Below are 25,548 nucleotides of genomic sequence, written 5' to 3' on the forward strand. Positions count from 1 at the left end.
TTCAACCAATTTGTTTACTCTCTGTGATTGTCAGCATGATCAATATGTAAAATAATCTACTTTTAGTGATGGTATATGCTTTGATGCTACTTATTTAAAATAAAATTGAAAAAATTATGTTGTGCCACACGTCATCAAAATTTGAGATTATTATGAGTTTCCAATTGCTAACACCCCAAATTATATGCATAGAAGAAAGCAAAACATCCTGACAAATATACCTGCCGTTGGACACAATTATTCATTTTGGGGCTTGTATAACAATGACCTCAGAATCTCTGATGTTATTTTAAAGCATCATATTTACCAGGTACGAGCCTGAATGTTAAATCTTTGTTCATGCTAAACTGCCACAGATATTGATAGTTTGGGAGGGAGGACGGATTATCAAAGGGAAGCCACCACACCAAGGCTGCTAAACAAAATTTTAGTCCCATCTCCAAGCATCTGATCCATACATAATTGGGAACCCGTGTTGGATTACTTATGTGCCCACTGGAATGACTCTGTACATGCAAGTACAGTTATTTTCGGGCTCTAGCATTTCCCACATTAGGACTTTACTACATATAAGCAAATAGGTGCAAATGGATTGTGATGGGATGGCAAAAAATCTGGTGAGCCTGCAACCAAATACTCTGAATCACACTGTAAATCATGCACATTTTTGTTCCATTGTCAGCTTAATGCAATGAGGAATCCATTTAACTGACGCACTAATAAGCACCTTTCCTGCTTAATTGGAATAGTTGCCAAGGAACAGATTCAATGTAATACTTTTCAGGTGCCTCCAAACAATAGATAATAGCACTTGACAGGGTCTGAAGCCTGTTTACAGATGTGAATTGGCGTTTGCTAGAAGAGACTTCCCACAGCACATTCTGTTGTTCATTGCAAGCTGCTCTCTGGCTCTGCTACAGTCACTAGCCAATTTTGTCAATGTCAACTTTTCAAGCAGAGCACCATGTACTTACTCTGAAACAAATATATAAAGTAGAAAAGTCTCAGCACCACTTCTTGTATTCCTGAGAATGTCCACCTACTTAGTCAGCATTATTGCAATTCTACTGGTGTATGGTAGTTCAGAACTGGGAGATATATATAAGAGAATGAGCAGCACAAACAAGATGTACAGGTTGGGTTACTGACACAAAAAGTCACTGACAGCCATACTTCTGGACAGTTTCTTGCATGACAATTTTGGAATGTCAGAGCAACCTAGTAGAGTATGAAACATACATACCCTTGTGAAGCCAGCAGAGATCAGGGGCAATATTGATGACTCTTCACGATCAGCGTGCCTTTTAAAAAAGGATGATGAAGTCAGAGATTATTTCTGTAATCAACGGAGACCCAATTTCACAAGCCATTGACATATCTGTACCCCAGATGTCACACTAAAGGCTAGTATGGCTAGGTCCTTATAGAATCTATGAATAAAACATATATTATGTGGGTTTTATGAGCTTTCATCTTTGGCATGGATAAGCTAAATTGTTATTTTCCTTTTTGCATGTAACAAACTGTTTAAATCACAAAGAACTAATGCTTCAAGTAAGCAAGTTAATTAGCTAGATTGTTGGACTATTTCTTCTTTTTTCGGTACTGGGTTCTTTGTTGTTTATGCTGTCCCTAGTCAAAGATGCACTTGAAAGTCTACATGGATGAAGTTTTATGAAATTACTTGTTATCTGAGTGTACCAAATCTTAGGCGGGCAACTCAAGATGCCTGAATGAGAATGGATTTTCTGTTGTTGCCTACCCAGTGCCTTCTAGGTGGTCACTTGGGGATGACATACTCCTAAAATGAGGTATCTGAATCATTTTGAAAAACTTGGCTATACTAACTGTTAAAAGACACTCCAACATATACGAATGTATGGCTGGAATCAGGAAGAAAGGCCATTATGTTAAGTTTCTGTAAATGAGCTGACGGAAGCTGGTCAAGTTTGGCAGATGGCACAATAGCTTTCATTTATGTGTAAAATTTTGATCTTACGGCATCTCTTATTTTTGTTTTCCATGTACTTGTTTCTTATGCACAAAGAGAATGATGCCTACTGACGTACAAGGTTTGCCCAAGATTAAGCAGCGAGAGAAGGGCAGCTATCAGAAAAATCTCCCCACTGCTCATGCCAGCTATCTGGTACTGCTGCCTCTCAGAAGCACGAAGAAAAAGGACAGGCATTCTGCAGGGGAAAAAAAAACCAAACCAACCAAAACCCAAGGAACTGAACTGCAGGAAGATGAAGGAGAAGACCCTCCATATGCTATTGGCTAAATGTCAGGCTTTTTCACAAATATGCTTCTTGCAGCAAGAAAGGAAATGTGTGAAAGTGCTCTGTCTGTGAAATCTAAATGGTGACTCAAGAACGCTTGTGTTTCGCACATGGGAACTTGTCACAGTTGACTCAGTCCCACTGGAAGGCAAACTCACTTCCGAAGTTTCCCGTAGCCAAGGATACTAGACACATCTGAAAAGTTTGAGAACTCAAGTTGCTGAGACATTGTCACGGCAGGGGGCTATTATCTTGTCCTAACACTCAGTGTGAACGTTTTGAAAAGACAAAAATGAACTGCAGGGAGAAACCCCTTTTGAGCAACTACTTAATTGTGAGTCAGCAAGCCCAGCTTCCAGGCTCCCCTCACTTTTGAGAGGAACTGTTGGCCCACAGAACCACAGGTGTCTTTCTCTCTGATGTACATGAAGAAGCTCTTGAGTTAGTTTGCGCTTTCACTCCTTTTTTTCTCTTTTCTTTTGAATTAGTTCGATGAGAGACAATTCTGACTGTAGAAGCAACAGTTACCACAGTCAGGAGACTTCCTGGCACAAAAACATTAAAGATGATATTCACAATGTAATCCCTTGAAATGTTTAATTAGGGTCTTTTGTTCACTACAGGTGCTGGTGGAAAACAGGATTTTTAATGGGAAACTTCAACACCTCAAAATTGGTTTTCAGAATAAATGTTTTCTGAGAAACGGACATTCCCAAAATTGTACTTTGAGGAAATTATCTTCCATTTATTTAATTTCACATTAAATATATCGCATTTTCATTACTTTTACATTATTTTATGATGTATCAGTAATGTTTTCAGAGGGAGGAGGATGAAAAAAGCACATGCACTACTTTACTGAGATGTCATAATATTTTATTTTTAACAGTGCTATGGTCAGATGCTACTTTAAACTGATCAAATTGTTCTACATCTTTTTTTGTAACTCAACAGATCTCCTGTTTGTTCAGAGATCATTCAGACTGAAAGACAAATCAAGAAAGGTACAAAGTGTTATTTTTATTAATATGAAAATACAGATCTGTGAGGCAATTCCACAGTTCTGTACATGATGTGTCAGAGGTAATTTGAAACATACTCCTAAAGCCTCCAGTGATCAGCAGAGGGGAAAAAAACAAAACAAGACAAAATAATAAAATCCAAAGGGAGACCTCCTTAGTAAAAATTAGAAATCGAAAATCCTGTCCCAATACCCTGTCCCAATACTGCGCCAAGAAAACTCTATATGGTATAACATATTATCACTAGCACACTAGAAGTTCTAATCCAAGTTTCTTACAGTAGTATTTACTTTTCCAAGGCTAAGATTTACATTTTGTTGATCACGTGAAAGTAAAGATATGATAAGCATTTACCTTCGTACTACACCAATAATGACTGTATTTTCTGAGGGTTTCGTTGTTCTGATAGACCTTTAAATAAAAAGCAAGATCATTTAACATTTTTTTTTCATGTCACATTACAGAAAACATGACTTTACAGAATCTTCACACAGTACTGTTCTTAAAATGTCTCTTTTAAAGGGTTTAACAACAACACAGAAATCAAATCCTGAGCCTGCTGGGCCACTAAGAAAGGAGAATAAATTTAGCTGGGCCACTAAGAAAAGAGAATAAATTTAGCAGTGCCTGACACTCCATGAAAAAAAGACACAGAGAATGCAGATTAACCTAAACGTCAAATACTCTCAATGGGGGAATAGCAAAAATTCTCCCCTCTGAAACGGCATGTAACGGACTTGTATGAAATACTTGGCCTCACTCATTTAAGCAGCATTTTACTTCATTCTGGGACAGAATGGTAGAACTGTGACAAGGGGAATAGGGCTGATATCTCATCTTTGCCTGACAAAGATCTTATCTAGTTTCTTTAGTTTATCGAGGAGAAGAGCCTCTGTCCCAGTGCCCCGGACCCACCACGCTCACCAGGGTACACAACCTGACCCCGCCACCCCCACCCCACAGACTCTTACTTAGTCTAGACACATTCCCAAGGGGTATTTCACTGGAAAGTCACTGGAGCAAGGCACCACTGCCTGTCACGTCTCTGTGGAGAGACTCATAAAGGCAAATCCTTTCCCCCTTTTTTCATACTTTACAGCAGTTTGTGAAAGTGTTTTTGGAATCAGTTTGCAACTTTGCTCTTCATAACAGATTTTCAAATGTTGTAGGTATGGAAACGTGCAGACAAAACATTGCCTATTTGCATCTGGAGTTACTCAACAGCAAGTGACATTTCAAAAAATTCAGAACACTAATGAAGTGAATGTATTCATTAAATAGCTTGGTGGCACACGCGATCTTTGCAGTTAATTTACTGTGCAAACAAGGAACCAGGTATTTGAGAAAAAGCCGAACAGTTCACTACGGCAATAAATTTGTACATGGTGGCTCCAAGCCAGACCGAGCTTCAGACATCCGAGCACACAACCAAAAATTCTGCAGCTCCCAGATATAAAGAGGTAACGTTGTTTGATGCTGCCAATGGACATCTGTCCAAAAAACCATCAGCGTTCGATAGGTTTTTATAAAAGGCTCATATAAAAGCAAAAATCTTTGATGAAGTGTTAACTATATAGTTAAGCATTAATTACACTGAAATGGTGCTTACCTGCATAATGCTTCTGCATCAAAGTATCTGGAATGTCTATGGTCAATAATGATAATGTCATGGTGTTTATCAAGAAAACATTCTAGTGCAGACTCAGGTGTCCTGGCAATATTACATCGAAATCCAGCTTTCTCACATGCCCAACAGAACCCGTTACTCTGGTTATCTTCTTTGGCAAACACTAAAAGTACCTGTATTAAAGACAGACAGTGAATCTTTACAAACAAGTCTTATATATACAATAGATTCTGTGACTTTTGCCTCTTCTTAACATATTTTTTAAAGCTACTTCCAAGGCTTAATTCATTGTTTTTAACAGAACTGCTTTCTACAGGCTATAGATTTTATAATTGTCTGTATACAGCCGTGTTTCAAGTGGATAAAATAGTCTGCCAGAACCATTTATATCCACAGGGGATGAACAAGTTTGGGAAATGGCTCTCTCATTGCTAGCTACAAAGAGAGCGTAAGCAATCAGCTGAGACTAGATGCCTACATTTCAGACAGTGTACATGAAATAACAGCGAGCCTACTTTTCTTCACTGAAATTGTCTCACATACAACTGTTTTCTTGGGTTTATTTTGTTCCCAAAAAACCCCGCCATGGTTCACCTCATGTGAATTAATATTTGACGGTGCTTCAATGGCATGATGAAAAAATGCGCTTTCTTTTTCATCTCTAGATCCCCAAAGTACTGGACACAGCCCACTCTGTGGGGTTTCTGGAAACTACAGAAAGGCTGGTCAAGACGAACTTACGCAAGGCTGAAATCATAAGCAGCACCTCTGTATATGGCGTACGTCCCCATGTGAGCCCTGTGCAAACCCTGCCATGGGATTTATATCACAGGACATCACCGTGGTTGAAATCCAGAACTGGAAGTCTGACCTATGAGCCAGTATTTGCTCTGTCCTAACTTGCTGCGTTATTGCCAATAACATTGATCTCTCTGAACCTTTTTCAAATCAATACAATGCCTACAGACTCAAAGTATCATAAGGCCCGATTCCTTCTAACACGTATTTCAAATTCTAAAATTGAATACGGTACAGAAGATAAACAAAGTCTGCTAAGGAAAACTCTCACTGATGCGATTGTGCTTTGCGTCAGGATATTTTGCAGAACAAAACTTCTTTTGCCTGAAAGAATACACAGAATGGCAGACTATAGATCTAGGTCAGTGTTGATTTTGTGGGTGACTCAGCATATGCATCCTTTTGTAAAAGATGGATAACTAAACCAGCATTTGGTCTGTTGTCCCAAGACACCAATCTTTCGGTAATTTAATCAAACCACACTTAGATACATGCTTTGGTCAGACAATAACGTGGAGCATGTGTAACTCACACCACATCCCACTGCCATTTATCTCCTGGGTGATTTTAGGAATTCCAGTGCTGGCTACACTTTGGACCAGGTTGGTGGAATGTCCACCAGTAAATCTTAACATTTCGATGTAGCGCATATTTTTGTAAGAATGAAGGACTTTGTAGTCATTTAGTTCAGATTCCTTTTATAGCAAGCTGCAAAACTGTTTGCAAAAACATGTCGTAGTTTGGGCTATATTTAGTGAAGTTAATTTATAACACTCTTAAGTGGAAGAATGGTTTTCAGCAACAACACAGGAAGTCAGCAGATCTGAGTTGTATGACTGACTCCGGCACAAATGTGACGCTGTCTACCTTCTCCTTCCCTCATACCTGCAAGCTATATTACCAGGATAAATTGGAAGAATTTTAGAGCGGCCAATGATTGGACAAAAGCAATACAATTATTAATAACAATAAAGGAGGCAGTAATGTTCGAGGAATGCTTTTGAGTTATATTTGGGAAACAGCTGGATGAGGCTGTTCTATGATCTGATGTTTGATGATAATACTGTCTGTTCTGACAATAGCTCAGGAAGATGTTGAACTGCAGTTCTTGAAGACAGATATTTCCAAATTATCAGGTCTAGACTGCTTTAATTACGGAGTTTTGTAATTACTGACTGAGGAACTCGTGGATTATTAATGGTTCAGCATGTCCTGGGATATAGGAGAATTTTCAGAGGAAGTCTAAAGGATTCATGTATCTGCCAACCTCATACCACCCCAGACAAAATAAGGGGACAACTGCCATATGACCTTTATTAATAAAGAGAAAAAGGAGGATGAATTAATGCCAGTCAACAATGAATAACAAAAAACATACTTTGTCAAGCTCACTTCATCTGTTTTGTGATAATATTGGAACTTTGGTTGATGCTAGTAATAATGCTGGCGTAATAGACCTTGACAGGACATTTGGCTTAGTATCATTTTGGTAAGACTTTGATTAAGACTTGACTACCAGTAAAATACAAAACAAGGTGCACACTAAATTTATTACAAGTAACTGACAGCAGAAGGAACTACAGATAGCTATTTTTATAAGCTGAGACATGTTTGGAGAAAAGAGTTAGGCAAGATTTTTAGGATATCACATAGAATGTCACGATAAAAAAATCTGTTAGGTGCATGTTATCACTTCACAAAAATGTGAAGTGATATCCAAAAAATTCCAGTCATAAATTCTAAGTTAACTTCTGTGATGTTTCAGAAATTAAGACTTCAGTTTGAACTGTTGTATTACCTGAAGTTGATCTTGATGAAGTCTCATAGGGCCAAACTGCACATCTGTTACTGGTGCCTAGAAGAGATAAGAGGGGATCTTATTAATACATATACACCTAGGGAAGAAGAAAAATTAGCTCTGTTAGAGAAGACATTTCTTATTTACCACTGTCTCATAGATATATTGCTATCATTATGAGGCTGCTTCTTCATGAGGGCCTTATTCTGCTTTTGTAAATTTATATGCTAAGCTGCATCAACACAGTTAGAAATCAACAAGCTATTCTTCAAGTCATTTTTTTATTGTAATTTTAAACATAAAGTAATGGATTAGTCATGAAAGTTTGGTAGACAGATTGTTATTTTCCTGTATCCTCTGTATCACTCCAGCAAAACATGGAAGTGTTTAAAAATGGCTTTTTTTAAAGTCCAAAAAAGCATTAAGTCTCCAGAAGAAAGGCAAAAATACGTAACTCTGCTCTTAGAATTTCACATGTAACAGATACCCAAGAGTTCTAGAAAAACACACTAATTTTGTTTCTCCAAGGGTGTTTTGCTGCATTCCCTCCTTTCCCACCCAGCCCCTCCAGGGAAGGTTTCAGAACTCAGATACCAGTAGCTGACAATGCATGTATTCAGCATGTAAATTTGCTTTGAAAATCCCTGCAAAAATGCTCACATACGTCATGCTTTCTGCACGCCAGCGGTTCCCACGTTAGATTCTGTCCAACTAACACAGGCAAACAGTTTAGCTTAGGATGCACGAACTGAGCTGGGATCCTTCCTTCTCAGGTCTCCCGTCAAGCAGTGGAGGTCAATGACCAGAAGGCTGTTTGTCACAACTGGTTCTCTTTGAAACGATTAATCATTAACCGTGCTTGAACACGAGTGACTCTTCAATTGGTATGGGATGGACTTTCTAAAGTAGTTAAACACATAAATACAGAGGGAGACTCTAACAGGACTGCACAAGTTAGGTTCTTTGGGAATTCCCACGAGGCAAGTATCAGTACTTTCATGCGCTTACATATTTTTCACCTCTTGTCTCAGAAATGAAAACTAAAAAACGGGACTCAGAGTCCAACCAACGGTACTTGGAGTTACATAGACCCTTCAATCAAAGGTAACTGGAGTAAAAAAGCAGAAGAACATTATTTTTAGCAATGCAGTAAACGGAAGACATCTCTGGATTCATATGTACAAAGAAAAGATCTGTCAAGCACAAAGGTGGCATTTTTACGTTGTTGTTTTTCAAAGTAAAACCACACTCGATGATCAGATTTACTGCTTTGCAGCCTAGGATTTTTCCAATAAGTAATTTTAAAGAATCATCAGCACATCCCACAGAAAAATCTTTTAGAATTACACGCTCTGTTCTTTCTATGACCTTACTGCTCCATTGCTCAGCCCTGGGAGTTTCTCATGTGTGATTTTATTTATTTATCAACTTGGAAATCATCACTGCAACATTAAATAAGCAAGAAATATGAGTCAAGGAAAAATGGCAACATAGCGCCTGCAAAAACACGCCAGGAACCAGTGTTTGCCTGTGATATTTAAGAGGGCCTCTAAAAGCTGATGTTAAAATGACAGGGAGGGGTTTCACATTTAGTCTCAGTCATTCCGGTCAGATCGGCTTAGTTTAAATGCTCTCCAGTCAATTTTTTTCTAATTTCCAGATCAAAAATCTCGCTTTGGTTGGAAAAATCAAGATGCTTTATTCTCCCTTGTGGCCCATCATCCAATTTATTCAAAATCTGCACTAGAAATAGCAAATACCTTTGCTGATAATGCACATAGCGGGAGGGAATCCAGCTTTTTGCACCAGTGTTACTGGTTTTGCAGCACTAACAGTAGTAACTACTTGTCCTGAATCAGAAAGATGAGCAGAAATTCCTGAAGGACACAGAGGGAGCAGATCTATTAAGAGATGCTTTTTTACAGTCGCTTCTCTGACCATAACCACACTTCAAATTAAATTTTGAAGCATTTATTTTGCACACTCCGTCCGCCAGCATAAAGCAGCAAGTGTTTTCAGTTTCACCAGGAGGTGGGCCTGAGCTGTGAGCTTCAGCCCCAGAGCTGAACTTCGCTGGCATTTGGGGGTATGTAAAACCCCATCTATCAGGCCAGCAAACCCTTGGTCCCAGACCAAGGGGAGCTTTAACACATGAGATACACCCAGTATTGCCAGTTACTGCTTTTCGGATGCTTTTTTCTTTTAAAAAGGTTGTGAATGAATAATCATCAAGGTATTTAAAGGACTGAGCCTGAGAAACACTTCTCTGCCAGAAATCTGTGGCCATTTCTACACTGAAAATACCTGTCCATGCACCATTTAAGCTTAAGTTACAAGGACTGCCCAAATGAGATAAACTGTCTTGTTACACGTTAACTTGCTGTCCCGAGTAGAAGAAAAACCCCGGTCTGCATCTCAGCTGGAAAAATTTGGTGAACTCCAGTTAATTCTTAATCCTGTTGAAATCTGCTCAAATAACTTGATTAATCATTTCAACTTTTTGTGTGCTGCTGGTAGCACTGAGAAGTAACACGCTGATTAAGTACTGTGTCAAAAATCAAGGCTTCAGCAAGGATTAGCAGAAACTCTCAACTATCGGTGAACTAAATGAGCTTTAAAAACACCCCTAATGCTGTGAGCTTACCACAAACCCAAACCCAGCCAAAGCTCACACATACAGTAACTGCACAAACACAACTTCTGCTACTTCTTCCTTGAAGTTTCCATCCTATTTGAAAAACAAAGACCCAAGTACATTTTCAGATTGACAGACAAGACTTATGCACGTGACAGCCTTCCAGGCAGGCACAAACCTGTGAGAAAGAGTACGAGAGGACAGAGAGGTAGAACTAGTTGTGGGTTCCTGGAATTGATGGAGACAGAGCCGGGACCCTTGCCAAAGAGCCACCCATGCAAACTTCATGACTGCAGCACATGTCACTGCGGCAAGACCTGAGTCCAGGACACTCCGAGCACCCTATGAATGCGAGCCTTTTGAAAATCCTTCCTTGGGCAAACAACCTCAGAGGCCAGCCTATAACTTAGGACCAAATCCGATAGATGGTAGGAAGGGGTCCTGCTGCAGATTTCTGACAGCACAGCCTGCTCTCATCCCAGCCCCAGACTTAAACCACCCCAAGTTTGCAGGCTGGCGCCAGGGCTTGTGGTCTCAAAGGCATCTAAATGCCAGCATAGTTTGCAACAGTACCTAATTCTCAGGGGTTTGAAAATGCCTTTTTGGCTCATCTGTGCCAGTGCAACTTCCACAATAGCGGCAGCTCAGTTCCTCAGGTCTGGGGAGGGAGAGATGCCTGTAATAGCAGGCTGCAGGGCAGCAACTACTACTTAGCTTAATTGCTGACGGCAGCTCAGTTACTGCAGCAGCAAGTGTTTACAGCCTCTGCTCACAGACACCGCAGATAATCAACTCCAGGCTACTTCAAATGCTTACACACAACAACTGCAGCCATTTTACGTTCTCTGACCCCCTGGAACTACTGCTGGGAGCACTTATTTTCCCCCACATTTGCCTTTCTTATTTGAACACGGTATTTTCTGTCCTGTCAAACCAGGCCTGGCCCTGGCACAAAGAGAGATCCGTCCCAAGGCAATGGCACTGGCCACACCTATGATGGCTGTCTACGGGGAGGCCTTCTACTGACCACTGAGTGCAGCTTAACACTGGCGAGAAGCGATCTGCATGCCGTAGCTGCTAAGTTGCAAACGTTGAAATTGCTGATTACTTCATGTTTCCAATGTCCAGAGAAAAGTGAATGTTTGGTAAATAAAAACAAGTGAAATAAGCTTTATAAAGACAGACCCAAACAACTGTGACGATCTGATTAAAGTACAACAAACTCAGTGTTGACCTGATATAACCTGGTAAAGTACTTCTTGCTATGAGTCATTCTTCATTGTTCACCAGAACAGAATCTAGAGGAATGGTCTTGTTCATGGTTGCTGGGTTGGTTTTGGGTTTTTTCTCCTACAGCTAGAAAAACTTTAAATGAACTTCCTCAATGAACAAATGTAGAAAGGAATAAAGAGTGGAAATAAAGCCAGCTTGGTCCACACGCTCCCTATGGTGATAAACTGCCTGGTTGGCGTGTGGGACGCATCAAAGCAGCCCGCAGGTCTCCTATTTGCTAGAAGTCTCATATCTTGGCTTTCTCCAAAATGCCTCTCTTACCATTACCAATTGGAGAGGAGAGCAAACCTCCCAAAAGGGCAGAGTCAGCCCCCAAAAAACCCTTTGACTATGAACTCCCATGCAATACTCCTCCTATGCACGGGCAAAAACATTCCTTCTGGAGGCTGATTTTCTTAAGTCACTTCTTTTATGAAGCTTTTGTGGGATGTTTTAAAGCACAGCCCAAGGTACCCCTCGTCAGAGCCGTGAGCGGGGGCTGCTGCAGCACCAGCCGCTCTGGAGAAGGGCGGGTGGGGAGCTGCGGGCATCCCAGGGAGCAGGAGCGACTATCCACAATCCACAACTGCTCCATCACTTCCTTTCTGCCACAGATGGGGCTGTGCGGATGACAGGAATGACTCTTCGTCTGGGCACGTAATCGCCATGCATGGCCCTGGCCTCCTGCTAGTATCCCTCCCGAAAGGGCAGCTGGAAGCATTTCTGCTCCTGCTGCTCTTCTCGCCTTTTCCAGGTTCGTTTGCGGGAGGAGATGGGACAGACTATTTTTCCTGCAACTGACTTGAACAAAGAAGTGACATAAACTTTTGGTGAATGGATTGCAGATGGAGACTGCTGCTGTATGGCTGACATCCGGGTTTAGAAAGCAGACAATGAGAAGAGAATTTCTGTTAGTAGTTTAACACTAAGTAACTGCCTCTTCAAATAAAGACTTCAACCTCAAGGCTCTGACTCATTATAATATATGAGACAGATAACTACAATGATTAGATATAAGACTTTATCACTGGTCCTAATGGACTACGGCCAGCAAAATTCATCATTTTACTTGGATCAATATTTTAACACATCAAAAAATGTGTTTTATCTAATCTTAAAATATATACTTAAGTTTTCTACATACACTGGGTGCATGATATAAATCAGAATGAGTCAACTCATTACAGTAAGATTTGACAGTGTTGATCAAGATATGCTAAGAGCATCAGGACTGTTAACATAAACTGAATTTTGATAATTCTAAGAAAAAAAAAAGGGATTAATTTTACAAAGGAAAAAACATCCTTTTTCTTCACTTGCTGTTTTAAGCATTGAGTTATCACCCCAGAAAGCAAAAGCTTAAATGAACTCATAGATTTATACCACACCTTAAACTTTAACTGATTCGGGGTCTATTAATGGCAGAAATTTGAATTCTACGTGATAATACCCCTTCTCAGAAACCTTAGCCAAATCCTCTTGGATGCTGAAAGCCAGGAAGTAACCCACTGGGAATAAACTGGCATGACCAACTCCAGGATCCCGTCCACCCAGGTCATACCAGTGCGGTGCTTCTATCTGAACAGAGAGGGGCTTCGTGACTCGCTGTGGCCAACATTTCTGGGCAAGAAAGCCTCCATGGTCAGTATCAGCTACAGGTTTTCACTATTCACGTTTTTCTTCGTTTATAACAATCTTTATCACTTTCTGAAATATACAAATAACTAATCCAATCCATGGTAAGGTACCTATTTCTTTCTCAGTGGAAATCTACCAAAGTAGAGAATTTAAGACCTAGCTTCCTATTTTCCATGCACTTTCTGCTAAACACTTAACATCACTGTTCACATCTTCCTTGCAGACCTTGACAGCACTATTTTGTTACAAACCGAACACTGGTGCAAGTTACATACAACGCCGGCTGGGCAGATCTTCCTAACACAACCATTCAGAGCATAAAATGGACTTTATAGTCCATGGGCTGAATTCCGACCTGGTTAGCAACAGTAAAAATTCAGAGTAATTCCACCACACACAAAGAGAATACGCTGGATTCACTTCAGTGTAAATGAAGTGGGAGTCTGGCCCCATCCAGCTACTCCTTTTGCTGTCTGGAGGCCACAACAGTTCCAATATGGAATAAGAGGGAACAAAGCGTCCAAGGTTTCTGCCTTTGCTCAACAGATTGAAGGACAAAGGTAAGCCCGGCTCTTACAGACCCTCAGCCTTGAGCAGTCAGTTTATTCTTTGCTGAAATACAAAAACAAGAGTTCTGAAAGGCAACTAAAATTTCCCAAAACTGCTGTTCAACCTAGATGAAACCTGTTAATTCCAGCCCTTGATATTTTTTTCCTATTTCTGTTTCATAAAAGATGTAGACAAATGTCACAGACTCAGTAATTTACATAATGTAGCATTCTGAGCCAGTGCAGTTTGCTTTGACAAAATATAGCATTTACATTAATCTAAATCGCGTTCCACTGATGTATCTATCAACAAAACCGTACAGATTTAGACCTACATTTCAAGGTCTGAATATCACCTGAGGTACTGTTCTGGTATTTTTTTCCTTTTATCTATTTTCTGTTTCAAATTGATTCCTAGAAGAACTATCTGTGATGCTGCCATTACAAAACGGTGTAAGCGATGGGGTAACACACCCTCTGCTTTTTTAATCAATTTCTTCAATTTTAGTACCAGTTGCGAACCAGTTTTGCCTAAAATACCTTTTGAAAGCCAAACTCTGGCCTCTGATTCACGTCATTAGCAACACAATTCAGACAGCTTGCACAGTTTTTGGGACAAGGAAAGCTTTATCGAGCGTAATGAGTTGCCGGAGCTCTCGGGTCAGGCTGCTGAGACCCACCCTCTTACCCCTGAGACCCTGACAACACCTTTACCGCTCCCAAAATCCAGCCCCTCTTCCATGGCTCAGTCCGGAGGTGAGTTTCGGGCCAACCCAGGTCCTGAGGAAGCCACCCAGAGGAGGACCCTGATGATTTTTGGCTACGTGTTCAGCTTGCCACACATGCCAACCATTATTATATATGTTTGTTTGTTTGTATTCTGGGCCTAATTCCCCACTGCATTTCTTCAGTGTTACTCCACTGCGATAAGTAAAGCTAAATTAGAACAAAACTGGAGTAATAATGTTGTGAAATCGGGCTTGCTGCCTTCTAGCACGCTTTAGACACAACTGAGAACTCCCATTTTGTACCGTTTGTAAATTCTCCCCTTATCCCTTATAGGGGAAGTCTCCTTATAGGAAATTTTGGTTATCGAGCTGCAAGCATGGCACTAGCAAAAGTGAATCATTCCGTTTTGTTGGGAATAATTCATGATGCTGTCCCAAAGTGACTTTTAATATTACTTGTAATGCGGCAAGGCCTGGGTGGCCTCTGGCCCAGATGAGTGGCCACTGTGGTAACGTTGTACAACGACAGGGCAAAAAGGCGGTCAAGCAGGCCCTGCCGTTGTTAAAGGTCAGAATTTTTACACAGAACACGTCAACAATTTGGGGGATTTTTTTAGCTCTTGATAGGGTATTTAAGCAATAAAATAAATGTCATTATCACTTAGTGTGCCTATAGCACCATTACACACATCTCAACACCTGCGGCGGGAGGAAATGGTTGTTCTTCCCTTTTTCAGCTTCAGAGGAATTCAGTCCCAGCACACTTTGTGCCCAGCCCTGGCATCCCTCGGCACGGCGTCAGCTCCCCCCGCTCCCCCGCCGACCCCCAGCCGCAGGCACTGCTCATAGTGGGACCCATTTCATAATAGCCAATGTCCGGAAAACACCCACTGGTTTCTGAAATTCGAAACTATAGTTTCTGATAATTCAAACACAATTTACATTATGACTTGGTCACTGCAATGTTACGGTAGGTTTCTAAGGCAAGCGGATACAACTCCAGCAAAGCACCCATGCAAATCTAACGCCACGTACCTCCACAAGAGTCCTCACTCTCAATGAACTGCACACCAAAAAAGGAAGGAATAAATCACAGACAAGTCAGAAAAAGAAAGCCATCTACTCATTAATCCCCACTGACTTTTTCTATCCAAAGAGAACAAAGTTGAATAGAAATCAGTTCTCACATTCTAAGCCGCTCAAATCCAGCAAGTTGTATTTGCTGCAGCATCTACCCAATTCAGAGATTCCTCATAGAGCTGCATGCTATGTGCAAGTACACCTGCCTTGAAATTTGCCTATTTATAAAAGAAAGAATGTGAATCATATGCTCCACAACAACCCTGGAGATGTGAATACCCTTAACAGCGGTCTGTGCCCCATGGTCATCATTTTGACAAATGCTTTTATGACCAAACAGCACTGAATTTTAAATTGCTCTAGGCCTTCACCATCTTAGGATTTGAGATGGCTCACTGGCGTCTTCATTAAGGTCCCCACTTTCTGACTAAAAGATTTTGAAGAACTTCTCCATTCAGGCCACAAACGCGCAGATCTTTGTCTGGAGGCTGTGAGCTCTCCCCACGTCGGATCCCTGGGCTGCTCACTAAACTACAGCCAAATATTTCTGTGTGGTGAGGGCATGCTGTAAAGCATTTGTAGTTATATCCTGCGCTAAGAGAAAAACAGCAGCTTAAATGATATGGCTGGTACTTTAGAAGAATTTTTTAAACCCTATAATAATGGTTTTCTATACATAGGTTGCAGAAATGGATGCCTTTATCAATGCAAAAAAAAAAAAAAGTAGTATGAACATTTTCAGCTGTTCAAAGTCAAACATAGTTTTTAAGTGTTTATCTTTTTGAGAGTCCAGCTTAAGGGTAACAGGAATAGAATGTGCAACATACGGAAAATTAATTGTTTCAGATTAAAAAAAAGAGGTCATCTTGAAGGCACTAGCACCTAATTCCATGTTTCATTTGTTTTTGAAAAAATTCAAGGGTCAGCTAGAATACCCTGCACTTCAGAGCGAATGTCCTCCGAAGTCAGGCATCCTTGGTATTCTGGGGCCACTCGTAAATAAGGGCTGGGATTGCCTTGGTGAGACGGTACCTCGCGGGCGGCTGAGCAGCGCGTACGTGTGGATGTTACACCTCTCTGAGCTTCAGCAGCTATTCCCTTGTACTCCAACAAGTCTGAGACCGCTCTGTCCTCCCCGTTGCAACCAGGACCAGCCACACTCGTCTCACAAAACGCTTTAAAGGCAGCCACGTAAAAACAGTGCATCTAGCAATTCCCAGAAGGCTGAGACCTATTTCCTCTCTCCTTTTCCCCTTACCTGGCATGAGTCTGGCTACTGCACTGGCTACGAGAGCTATACCCGAGCTCTGGGGACCAGCTAACTCCTCATACGCCAGCGTCAATATAAAAGTTTCAGTGTGCTATCCTCTCTCATCTGTTGGCAGAAATAACTTCTACCCAGATGTATAGGCTAGCCAAGAAGGCAGAGAAGAAATTGGTCTTTAAGCCTTCCAGGTCATCAGCCAAGACGCACTCGAAACCAGAGCATTAAACATGCTGGGGTTTGCATCACTCCAAACAAATAAATCCAGGCTTTACCAACACCTTTGTCTAACTGAAAAGGAACCTCTCACTCACCCACTGCAGCCTCAGGTGTATTAATTTTATAGGCAGGCTGTAGCTGACCTTCCATCCCCCAACTTGAGCAGACGCTTTAGTACAAATACTACATTCTTCTGGCCCAGAGGGAAATTCTTGCTGCCTGCACTTTAACAGTTGAGCTGCACGGCACTCTGGGAGACTTAAATATGGCACAGTGGTTCTATTGTTTAATATTATTAAAACTGCTTGCTCTCTTGTGATTCTGCAAGATCCTGGAGAGTAGCAATAAGCACTAATCTGTTTCATATCTATCAGCTAGTTCTTTCTGGTGGATACCACTTGCTAGTTTTATGTTAGAGATGATTACAGATGCAACAGGATACAACCAAGATCTCCATCACTATCAGTTTTATTTTTTTTCTTTATGGACATGAATTTCAGTGACAGTTTTCCTTGAACCATCTGGATTTGAACAGAGTCAGCTGACTAAAAGGAAATTCCAGTCTATCAGGAAGATTTCCAATTACTTTCTTTATGTCAAACGAACTTTTCATGCCTTGATCTATCAACACTGCAATCGCCACAAACAGACCAAGCAAAGCAAGAGAGCACAGCACAAAAATAGCATAAACCAGTCAGTGGATTTGCTAGGCTTCCTAGAATACCTCTGTTTTGTCCTAAGCCTTCCATTTGTTAAGGAACAAACTTGCTTTTCCTATTGTCATTAATAACCCATTGTTTGCACTGACACAGTTCAGGCTTTACTGACCATAATCATATTTTCTCTCTGCTGCCATCCATTATCATAAAGGCATACATTTCCCAAGCAGTGTCAAATGGCCGCAGCAAACTGCTGTCAGATCCCAGTTGGGCAGGCAGCAAGCTGAGATTACCCCTCCTGCCCACCTGAGACCTACACGCAAGCTCCTGTGATTGCTACTTTACCTTACACATCTCCAGCCTTCACATACGTGGGTATCCTGGATGCTCCAGTTGATTACAGCCCTCTGAGACTGGATGGTGACAGTATGGAGCTGCCTCCTTCTCCTCTTTCTCCCCCATTCTCCCAGCCATCTGCCACACACAATGCCTCCACAGCTTACTCAGGTGTCTGTGAACCTGTTGGACACCGCTGGCATGTGGTTTTCTGCATGGTCCACAAGGTGAGCTCTGCCCATCTTCAGTAGGCACAAACTCATTTGTGCTCTCTCCAGTACCCTGCCTGGGAACTGCTCTCAGAGACAGCAAAGATGCAGGCCCTGAGACGTAATTTCACAGGCAGAATAAATGCTAAGTCAGTGGGACAGAGGCCAGTACAGTGGAAGAGAAATGTTCAATACAGATGATAAACATTTCAGTATTTTTGTTTATTGAATACAGGTTTCCCAGGTTGAGTGCGACAGTCTATTGATACTTGCGAAAACTGAAAGAGAAGTTCTTGGCACTCAAACCATTTCTATATAGAGAACTTTGTCTCCAATAAATGGAGGAAGGCTTGAGACTGCAGGCATATTCAAGATGTCTTTTTTAAAAAATAAAAGGAAATTCACAGTAACGCGTCCTTTTTTTCACTCTAAGGTTTAGCATTAATTTTGTTTGTTCACACCAATGACCCATCCAATAGGTTAACTCCAGGTTTCATCAAAAGGGAGGAAAACAGACAAATGGATTTAAGAGTGCTGGGGATCCCTTCTTTCTTCTGACCACTAGGAACTTCACTGGCTGAGGGGATGAGTGACTGGTTTCCTCTAATACAGATGCCTCTTCATTTCTGAGGACCTACAGGGTAGTTTGAAACCTGACACTGGTTTTCTACTTGAGTCTGGTTCAGAAACACACAGTGCTTCTGCCAGCCCACAGGGCTCATTAAATATTACACGCTTGGTAGATGGGATCACTCTTTTTTTTCCTTAAGTACAGTAGACCCTTTTTACAGTTATGCTGATCCCCCGAAACTTTGCATGTCTTTATTAAAGTGGGGTTTTCATTATAATCAGAATTGCAATTAAGTAGAATTCGATGCAGCAAAACAACATTTCATTCTAGTTCTCTTACAAACAGAATTTCACTCTGTCTGGATTTGTGGTAGGCACACTCCATTTCATTTAACTGAAAAAAAAATCTGTTTAAAAAAATTAACTCTACTATTTGATACAAAGAAATCTCTGCCTACGAGTAGCATTTCATTTACAAAAGAACAGCTGGATATGCCAAAGAAGACACTGCTGCTATAAAATTAATTATTATGGAGCACGATTTTCTCTCTAGAAACGCACAAGCGACCGATATGTCACCACCTCCTAGTAAAGTTTCACAGGACTAAAGCTGTGGCAACCAAGGTCTCGGCAGAGCAGTCTCCCGCGAGGCAGCTCCTTTTTAATAAACAACCCATCAGCAAGGAAGCCCATAAAGCACTCTACCACCGTTATCGTTATCTGGGAAACAAATTCAGCTGAGTATCAAATAGCCACTTAAGATGAAATCCTGCCCGCAGTGAAGTTCATTGACATCGGTACTGTCTAGATATACTCTCTCTAGCGAAAATGTTCATACTTCTCAAATAAAGTACAAGGGCCATAAGTATGCAGATAATAATCTATAGATGTTGAATAGTCTCATATAAATTATTTAACCTTGAGATTTCCAGGAAAGAGAGATATCATCTGGAGATACTTTTATCAGATACTTTTACCAGTTAGTTATATGACGGCAGTGAAACTTTCACAGTCTTGCTGAAGTTTCAAAGTCTGAAGGAAAGATCTGTAACACGCAGGGATAAGAACATGGTGTAAGAAGAGAAGATGCAAAAACACTGAATAAATCTATAATGTAAACGTGTGCCTTCACCTGCAAACTGCAAAGACAGATAACTGCTGTATAAGATCATGAACACTGATAAGCACGCAGTTAGCAGTGGTTAAAAGATGCATTTGGTCGAGCAGATGTGGATTTTTCATGTGCCATTTGGACAGCCGTTTTAAAATTGCACTTACCTTCCTAAAACGTGGGTAGGATGTCAAGAAATGTTTTTTCAGAAGCTTTATCGGGCTCCTCATGTTACAAGCGCTCAGACCCTACGTGGGCCCGTCCATAGGGGCTGTTTGAGCCCCAGCACCGCGTGTGATCTCTGGAATAAGCAGGTTCCCTGAAATAAGCTGCTGCCGGCACCAACTGCAAAATGCGAGCAGAGCAGAACTGAGACGAGTGCCGCAAAACAGCTTCTCAAACATTAGGATCACCGGGTACCTACCACCTTCTGTACAATTTTATTGACACCTAAATCCATCTGGCTCATCTACGAAAGCGTGATGTTGTAGCTGAGACTTGCACAACTGTCCTACGATGCGAATCAGTGCTGGAGCCGTGCCCCGTGAGGAGCCTGGGCTGCTCTGTCACAGGCTGCAGAGCTCCATGCCGCGTCCTTCAGTCAGGCAGCGTCACCCTCATTCCACTCGGGTAACAGTGATGAATTAAAAGAAGGACTTATATGAAAGAAAGAGGCTCCACTTAGTCATTCTAGAATGAAATGGTGTCAACCTATGCAAAAAAAATCCCTGATTAGTTGCAAGGGAAACTGGCATCCATGCAAAAAATCAATCTCCCTTGAGACAAAAGCTCTGGCATCTGACAAGATGGAAGCTCCTTTAATCTGTTTTGCAACTATCCAAAATATGCTTCCACCCTGAAGATTTTTGCTTTCTCACTCTGTTGGTTTTTTCTAAGAAAGGATGCAATGAGCCTAGGCCTTCTCCTGTGAGCACGAAAGCTTTATGCCAAAGAACAAACAAGAGAAAATAGACATTAAAGTCCTGTCTGGCGACACCATTAGTAAGTTCACAGTCACCATTTCCTTCTTCCTCCCCTGCACCGAGTGTTTCTTCCCAGACAGTGATCCAGACTGCTGATAGCTCTGGCAGGGAGCTTTTACCAGAAATTTTAGCAGGAAATGTTAATTTGCAAGCCTCGGCGTCCTCCCTGGGGGAAGTCGGACGCTGTCTCTGCACCACCAGACCGTGGGGACACGCAGCTCCTCAGACCTGCCTCCACCGCGCAGAAGAGAAACTCCTCTGTATCTCCAGCAAAGCTGAGTAAAAAAACCAACTGTGCTCATTTATTTTCTTTTGCCTTTTCCCCCCAAGCAATGAAATACTAGAAGAATGTCCAAAGCAAACAGAAAAATTCTATTAATGAAATATCCAATTTAGTGTAGTTTCGTGGCATGACTCTGACATTAGCCCGACTTCTAGGACACAAAACTTAGCTGAAAAGTTGTAGGACTAGAATAAAACAAAACTATTGCATTGTGTAAAAATTATACAGCATTTCTATAAAGCAGTTTAATGGTAAAGATAGCCTGTGTGAAACAGTAAATATTACACATACATTACAAATAAATTAGATATCAGGGATAAATAGTTTTGTAGTATAAAGTCTAACATCTCATGTAAGAGACTGAAAGGAAAAGCCAGACTCACTTTATGAACAGTTCCAATAAAGCTACAGTAAAACTACAGGTCATTTGGAGAATTAAAAAATAAAAATAAACCTATAAACTCATTGAAGAATGATGCAGATCAGACTCTTGAGAAGTTTTATTACTCAGATAGATCACCCGACTTCTTTTTCTTCCTCTATGAACTTTGAACATAAGGCTGCAATTACTTAGTACAGATGCAGGAGAGAACAGTGTTCTTGATTAGGAAAGCCTTTATCAATCATGGGAAGTTTCATTTGACTTGTTTTATGTGTTTGCATGTTCCTTTGAGCCAGGACAAATGTTCTTACCACATTCATATTTGTGTGGTTAGCAGATTTTTCTGCATCTCTTTTGTCCTTATCCTCCAAAGACAAAACAAATGGCCTGCTGCTAAATGTTGAACTTTGCAATTCTAGTGCTAGGTTGCGACAGGAATATATTTTGACTAACTGTATGAGCCACTAACATGTACAGTCTAGGCAGCTACCACCAAAGTTCTACTTTTTTTTCTTCACTGCTTAATTTGAACCACTATGTCGTACTCTGGATGACTTCAGAATATATCATGAGGTGCATAACTTAATCCAGTTATATTTTGTAATCTAATTTTGCTAAGAACATTCAAATGTATTCCAACAAAACAAACCTTCTGTGAAACAGCAGGAAAATATTAGAGATGGCATCAAACCACCACTCCATTAGCCATAAATTACTCACAGTACGTTCCCCACAAAACAGAGTAACAAAATTTGCAGGCCACAAGATGAAGCTGTACCCAGAAATACTTTCCAGATGAAGCAAGGAAGATTTGCAGCGGTTTTGTGACACAATCGACAATTTCCTGCTATTGGAAGAGAGATTATCTAGTGCATTTGCTGCATGGATTCTGTCTCCTTGTAGACCTCCCTTTCTGAGTTCAGTGAGCAATGAAAGCTAAAAAGGACACTTGCGCAAAGAGAAGGTCCATCACGGCTCTCTGTCCTTCCTTCTCCGTGCAGCTGGCCCTGAATGCTGAATAGCCGATCGCCTGTCAATTATTTTGTCAGACAAACCTAACAAATACATTGCCTACCAACCCTGTGGGATATTTCAGCCTCATGCCCCTTCTTTATTCTTAAATAATACAGCCCTGCCGTTGCTACCCATGTACCGATTGGGAAGTAAAGCATGGCTTGTTTGAACTGGAAAATAATACTACTTAAAGTATCTAAGATTGATTTTTATTGTTGTTTTTTTTTTTTTTTTTAACAGGAGAAATATGCCTATGTTGGGAATAATATTTTGCTCATACTGTAGACATGGAACTACGGGTGTCTCAACTCATCTCCCACATATTACATTTCTACTTCAGACCGAGTTTGAAGACAGAATTTTGCAGCATTTATGACAACTTAATAGCTTAAGTGATGATTCTGCTTTGAAATTTGCCTTTGTATTTTTAGCCCATTCTATTTTTTTCAATCTGCATGGCATATAGAATTACCAGGACTACCACGTGACTGGCTTGCTATTTTTTCTAGAGTAAGAAGAATCTGTTGGCTCTGCCAGTCAAGAAAAAACACTTCTTCCCCCAAGTTCAACTTTGAGATTGCAGTTCCAGCCTTTACAAGCAGCACTATGCAAATCAATGTTTCCCACGTAAGAAGCTTTTCACAGAGTCTGCAGCAAGAAACACCTTCTGGTAAGTATAGATGTATTTTTTACAGTACATGACAGCATATTTTCTTCATGAAATGTTCCATTATTTCCAGTATTTCTGTCATACAAGATTATTTTTATTTTTTTTTAATCTAGTTATTACTGTGCCATCACTGCAGTGCCTACCAGTTGTTTTCTAGACATGACTCTCCCAGCCTCATCTGGAACTCTCCCAGTTTCATATGGCTGGAAAAACTGCGTCCCTTTGACTGCAAGCCACTGGCAATGGCAACAGCATTCATTTCACTCTCTGTTCTGTCATCTAACCCAAGACTGAACAACTGGAGCCTCGAGCTGATTATATCAGCACTCCAGGAGTCAGAGGCAAACATCTGGGATTTATTTGTTAGAAATAAAATGAATGACATCTTTTCAGGAGTTTTAGCTTGCACCTGTACTTATAAATCTCCACGAGGGCAAGTTATGAATAAATGTAATCAGGAGCAGGAGGCAGAAGGCTCTGATTTTGCGCCCTTTGGCTCAACCCCTGTCAAGGGCCCCAGGAAGAAGGTCGGTACTGAGATGCCCTGGAGGCACAATTTGTTCAGAGCTCTCCTCTTCCACCGGAGGATAAGGAATACACTATATTAGGCCTCCTGAGGCCCACCGTGCTTTCCGTGCACAGGTCCAGCCAGCTCTGCAGAGCAGGCTGGGTGGCAGAACATACTCTCTTGGTCCCCTCTCACCGATGATGGAGAGCTCTACCCAGCCTTATGGTCCACAAAGGCAACGGGGAGTTTCGTCCAGCTTCGGCACAGGGGAAATGTAGCCCTGAAGGTTATTTTTGTTGTCTGTAACACTACGAGTGGTTCAAACTTCAGCAGAAGCTGCAAAGGGGAACGTGAAGAGGACAGAAGGATTCTAAGAGGATAGTACTACAAACAGAGTAGTGATGGGGGGGGCAGAGGTCAAAAGAATCAAACACCACCACTGTTATCTGATGGGAGGGCACAAAGGTACAGGATGAACCTCTGAAAATATGTAGAGGAGGGAACAGGGAATACATAGAGAGGAAGAAGGGCAGGGGAGAAACAAAGAGAGAGAAGCCCCTGCCAATTGTTTGGATGAAGTGTTACCTTTGCCTAGGCACTGAACTCATTGTCTGCAGCCGTCTCCTTTCCTGCTTCTTTCCTGAGCCTCCCTCAGCACAGACAGTGCTTGTTCCAAATCGGAAGGTGACTGATCTGATGTGGGTCCTGTGCTACGGGCAGGTCTACACCAGGGACTAGATCAACTTCTTTATTTTTACTTGTGCAGGGCGCAAGGTTTTCACTGCGAGGGTTTAACTGACGGAAGTGCAAGTTGACCACATCTGATCCAACTTGGCAGCCTGTCTCGGAGAATGTTCATATTTAGGGATTGGTATGATCTTAATGAGACATTCCCATTGCAAATGCAACCAAACAGAAGAGAAGCAAAGCAAATTCACACGGGTACCCACGGCTGGGTACGGCATCCACTTCATTTCTCTATATACTGCCTATGGGCCCCATTAGGGATGCAGGATGCTGGGAGAACAGGAACTCTGCACTGGGGCAGAACCTGTTATATTTCTTTCTGATCATAAAGGAAGATACTCTGAGGGGAACAGCATTTTTGTTTCTGCACAGACCCAAACATGAAAAAGTCAGAAAAGACAAAGGGAACTCAGCATTTCAATGGGGCGACAGCCCACATGCTCCACACTCAGGACTTCACACACTCAGAGTATTTCCAATTACTGAAAACATCACTGAGACAGTGCATAAAACTGAATTTAGTAGGGAAAGGCAGTAGGCAAAATGTTCTGTCTGTCCCTTAATAAAAAAACTTAAAAAAATAAAGACCAACTCATTCCCCGCAATGGTGGGCTGGTGCCTACATACCACTCCAGCACACCATGTTGGTCTGTCTGTCATCAGATGTTCCCTGACTTTTTCATTGCTCTGCAGGGCAACTCCGAATGTTCCAAGTTGTGGGGTTTTGTCTTTTTCTGGGTTTTGTTTTGGGTTTTGGTGTTGGTTGTTTTTTTTTTTAAATAAAGACCATAAAAGATTCCTTACAAGAACTGCTTTCATGCAATGACCAACTGTTCTTTGCCAAATACACAAGCTCTTTGGAGACAGGACAAATAGGTTTGGAGACAGAGCAACACTAAGCTGGGGGGAACCATTTGGAGCAGGACAAACCTACAGAAGAGACAGGGAGGCGCACGACTCAAGTACCATAAGGCACACAGCGTGCCCTATTTTTACAAAGGTTGTTTCTTTTTTCCAAGCACTTCCTCTTGCTATGGATGACAAGAGGCTAATACGATGATGTTGTTAGTATTACCGACTAAAGCTGCCCCAAGCTTTGTCTGGAAGAACTGTTGAACTAAGGTCTGCTCTGCTCATCACTGGTCTTTATCCAAGTGGAAGTGAATAA

At 41.3% G+C, this 25,548-nt stretch overlaps 1 protein-coding gene across 5 annotated transcripts in view; it reads right to left on the minus strand.

The window, feature by feature from the left end:
• PDE8A (phosphodiesterase 8A) overlaps positions 1 to 25,548 on the minus strand; it is a 157,557-nt gene that overhangs the window by 31,311 nt on the left and 100,698 nt on the right. For all 5 annotated transcript variants that reach the window (XM_074600918.1, XM_074600915.1, XM_074600919.1 and 2 more), the window contains exons 2-5: positions 7,525 to 7,581; positions 4,911 to 5,101; positions 3,656 to 3,712; positions 1,244 to 1,301 (exon numbers count right to left, since the gene is read on the minus strand). In XM_074600918.1, the coding sequence (XP_074457019.1) occupies positions 1,244 to 1,301; positions 3,656 to 3,712; positions 4,911 to 5,101; positions 7,525 to 7,581 (363 nt within the window). The remainder of the gene's footprint in view (positions 1 to 1,243; positions 1,302 to 3,655; positions 3,713 to 4,910; positions 5,102 to 7,524; positions 7,582 to 25,548) is intronic.

Source organism: Larus michahellis, chromosome 9 (genome assembly GCF_964199755.1).
Source record: "Larus michahellis chromosome 9, bLarMic1.1, whole genome shotgun sequence".
Lineage (NCBI taxonomy): Eukaryota > Metazoa > Chordata > Aves > Charadriiformes > Laridae > Larus > Larus michahellis.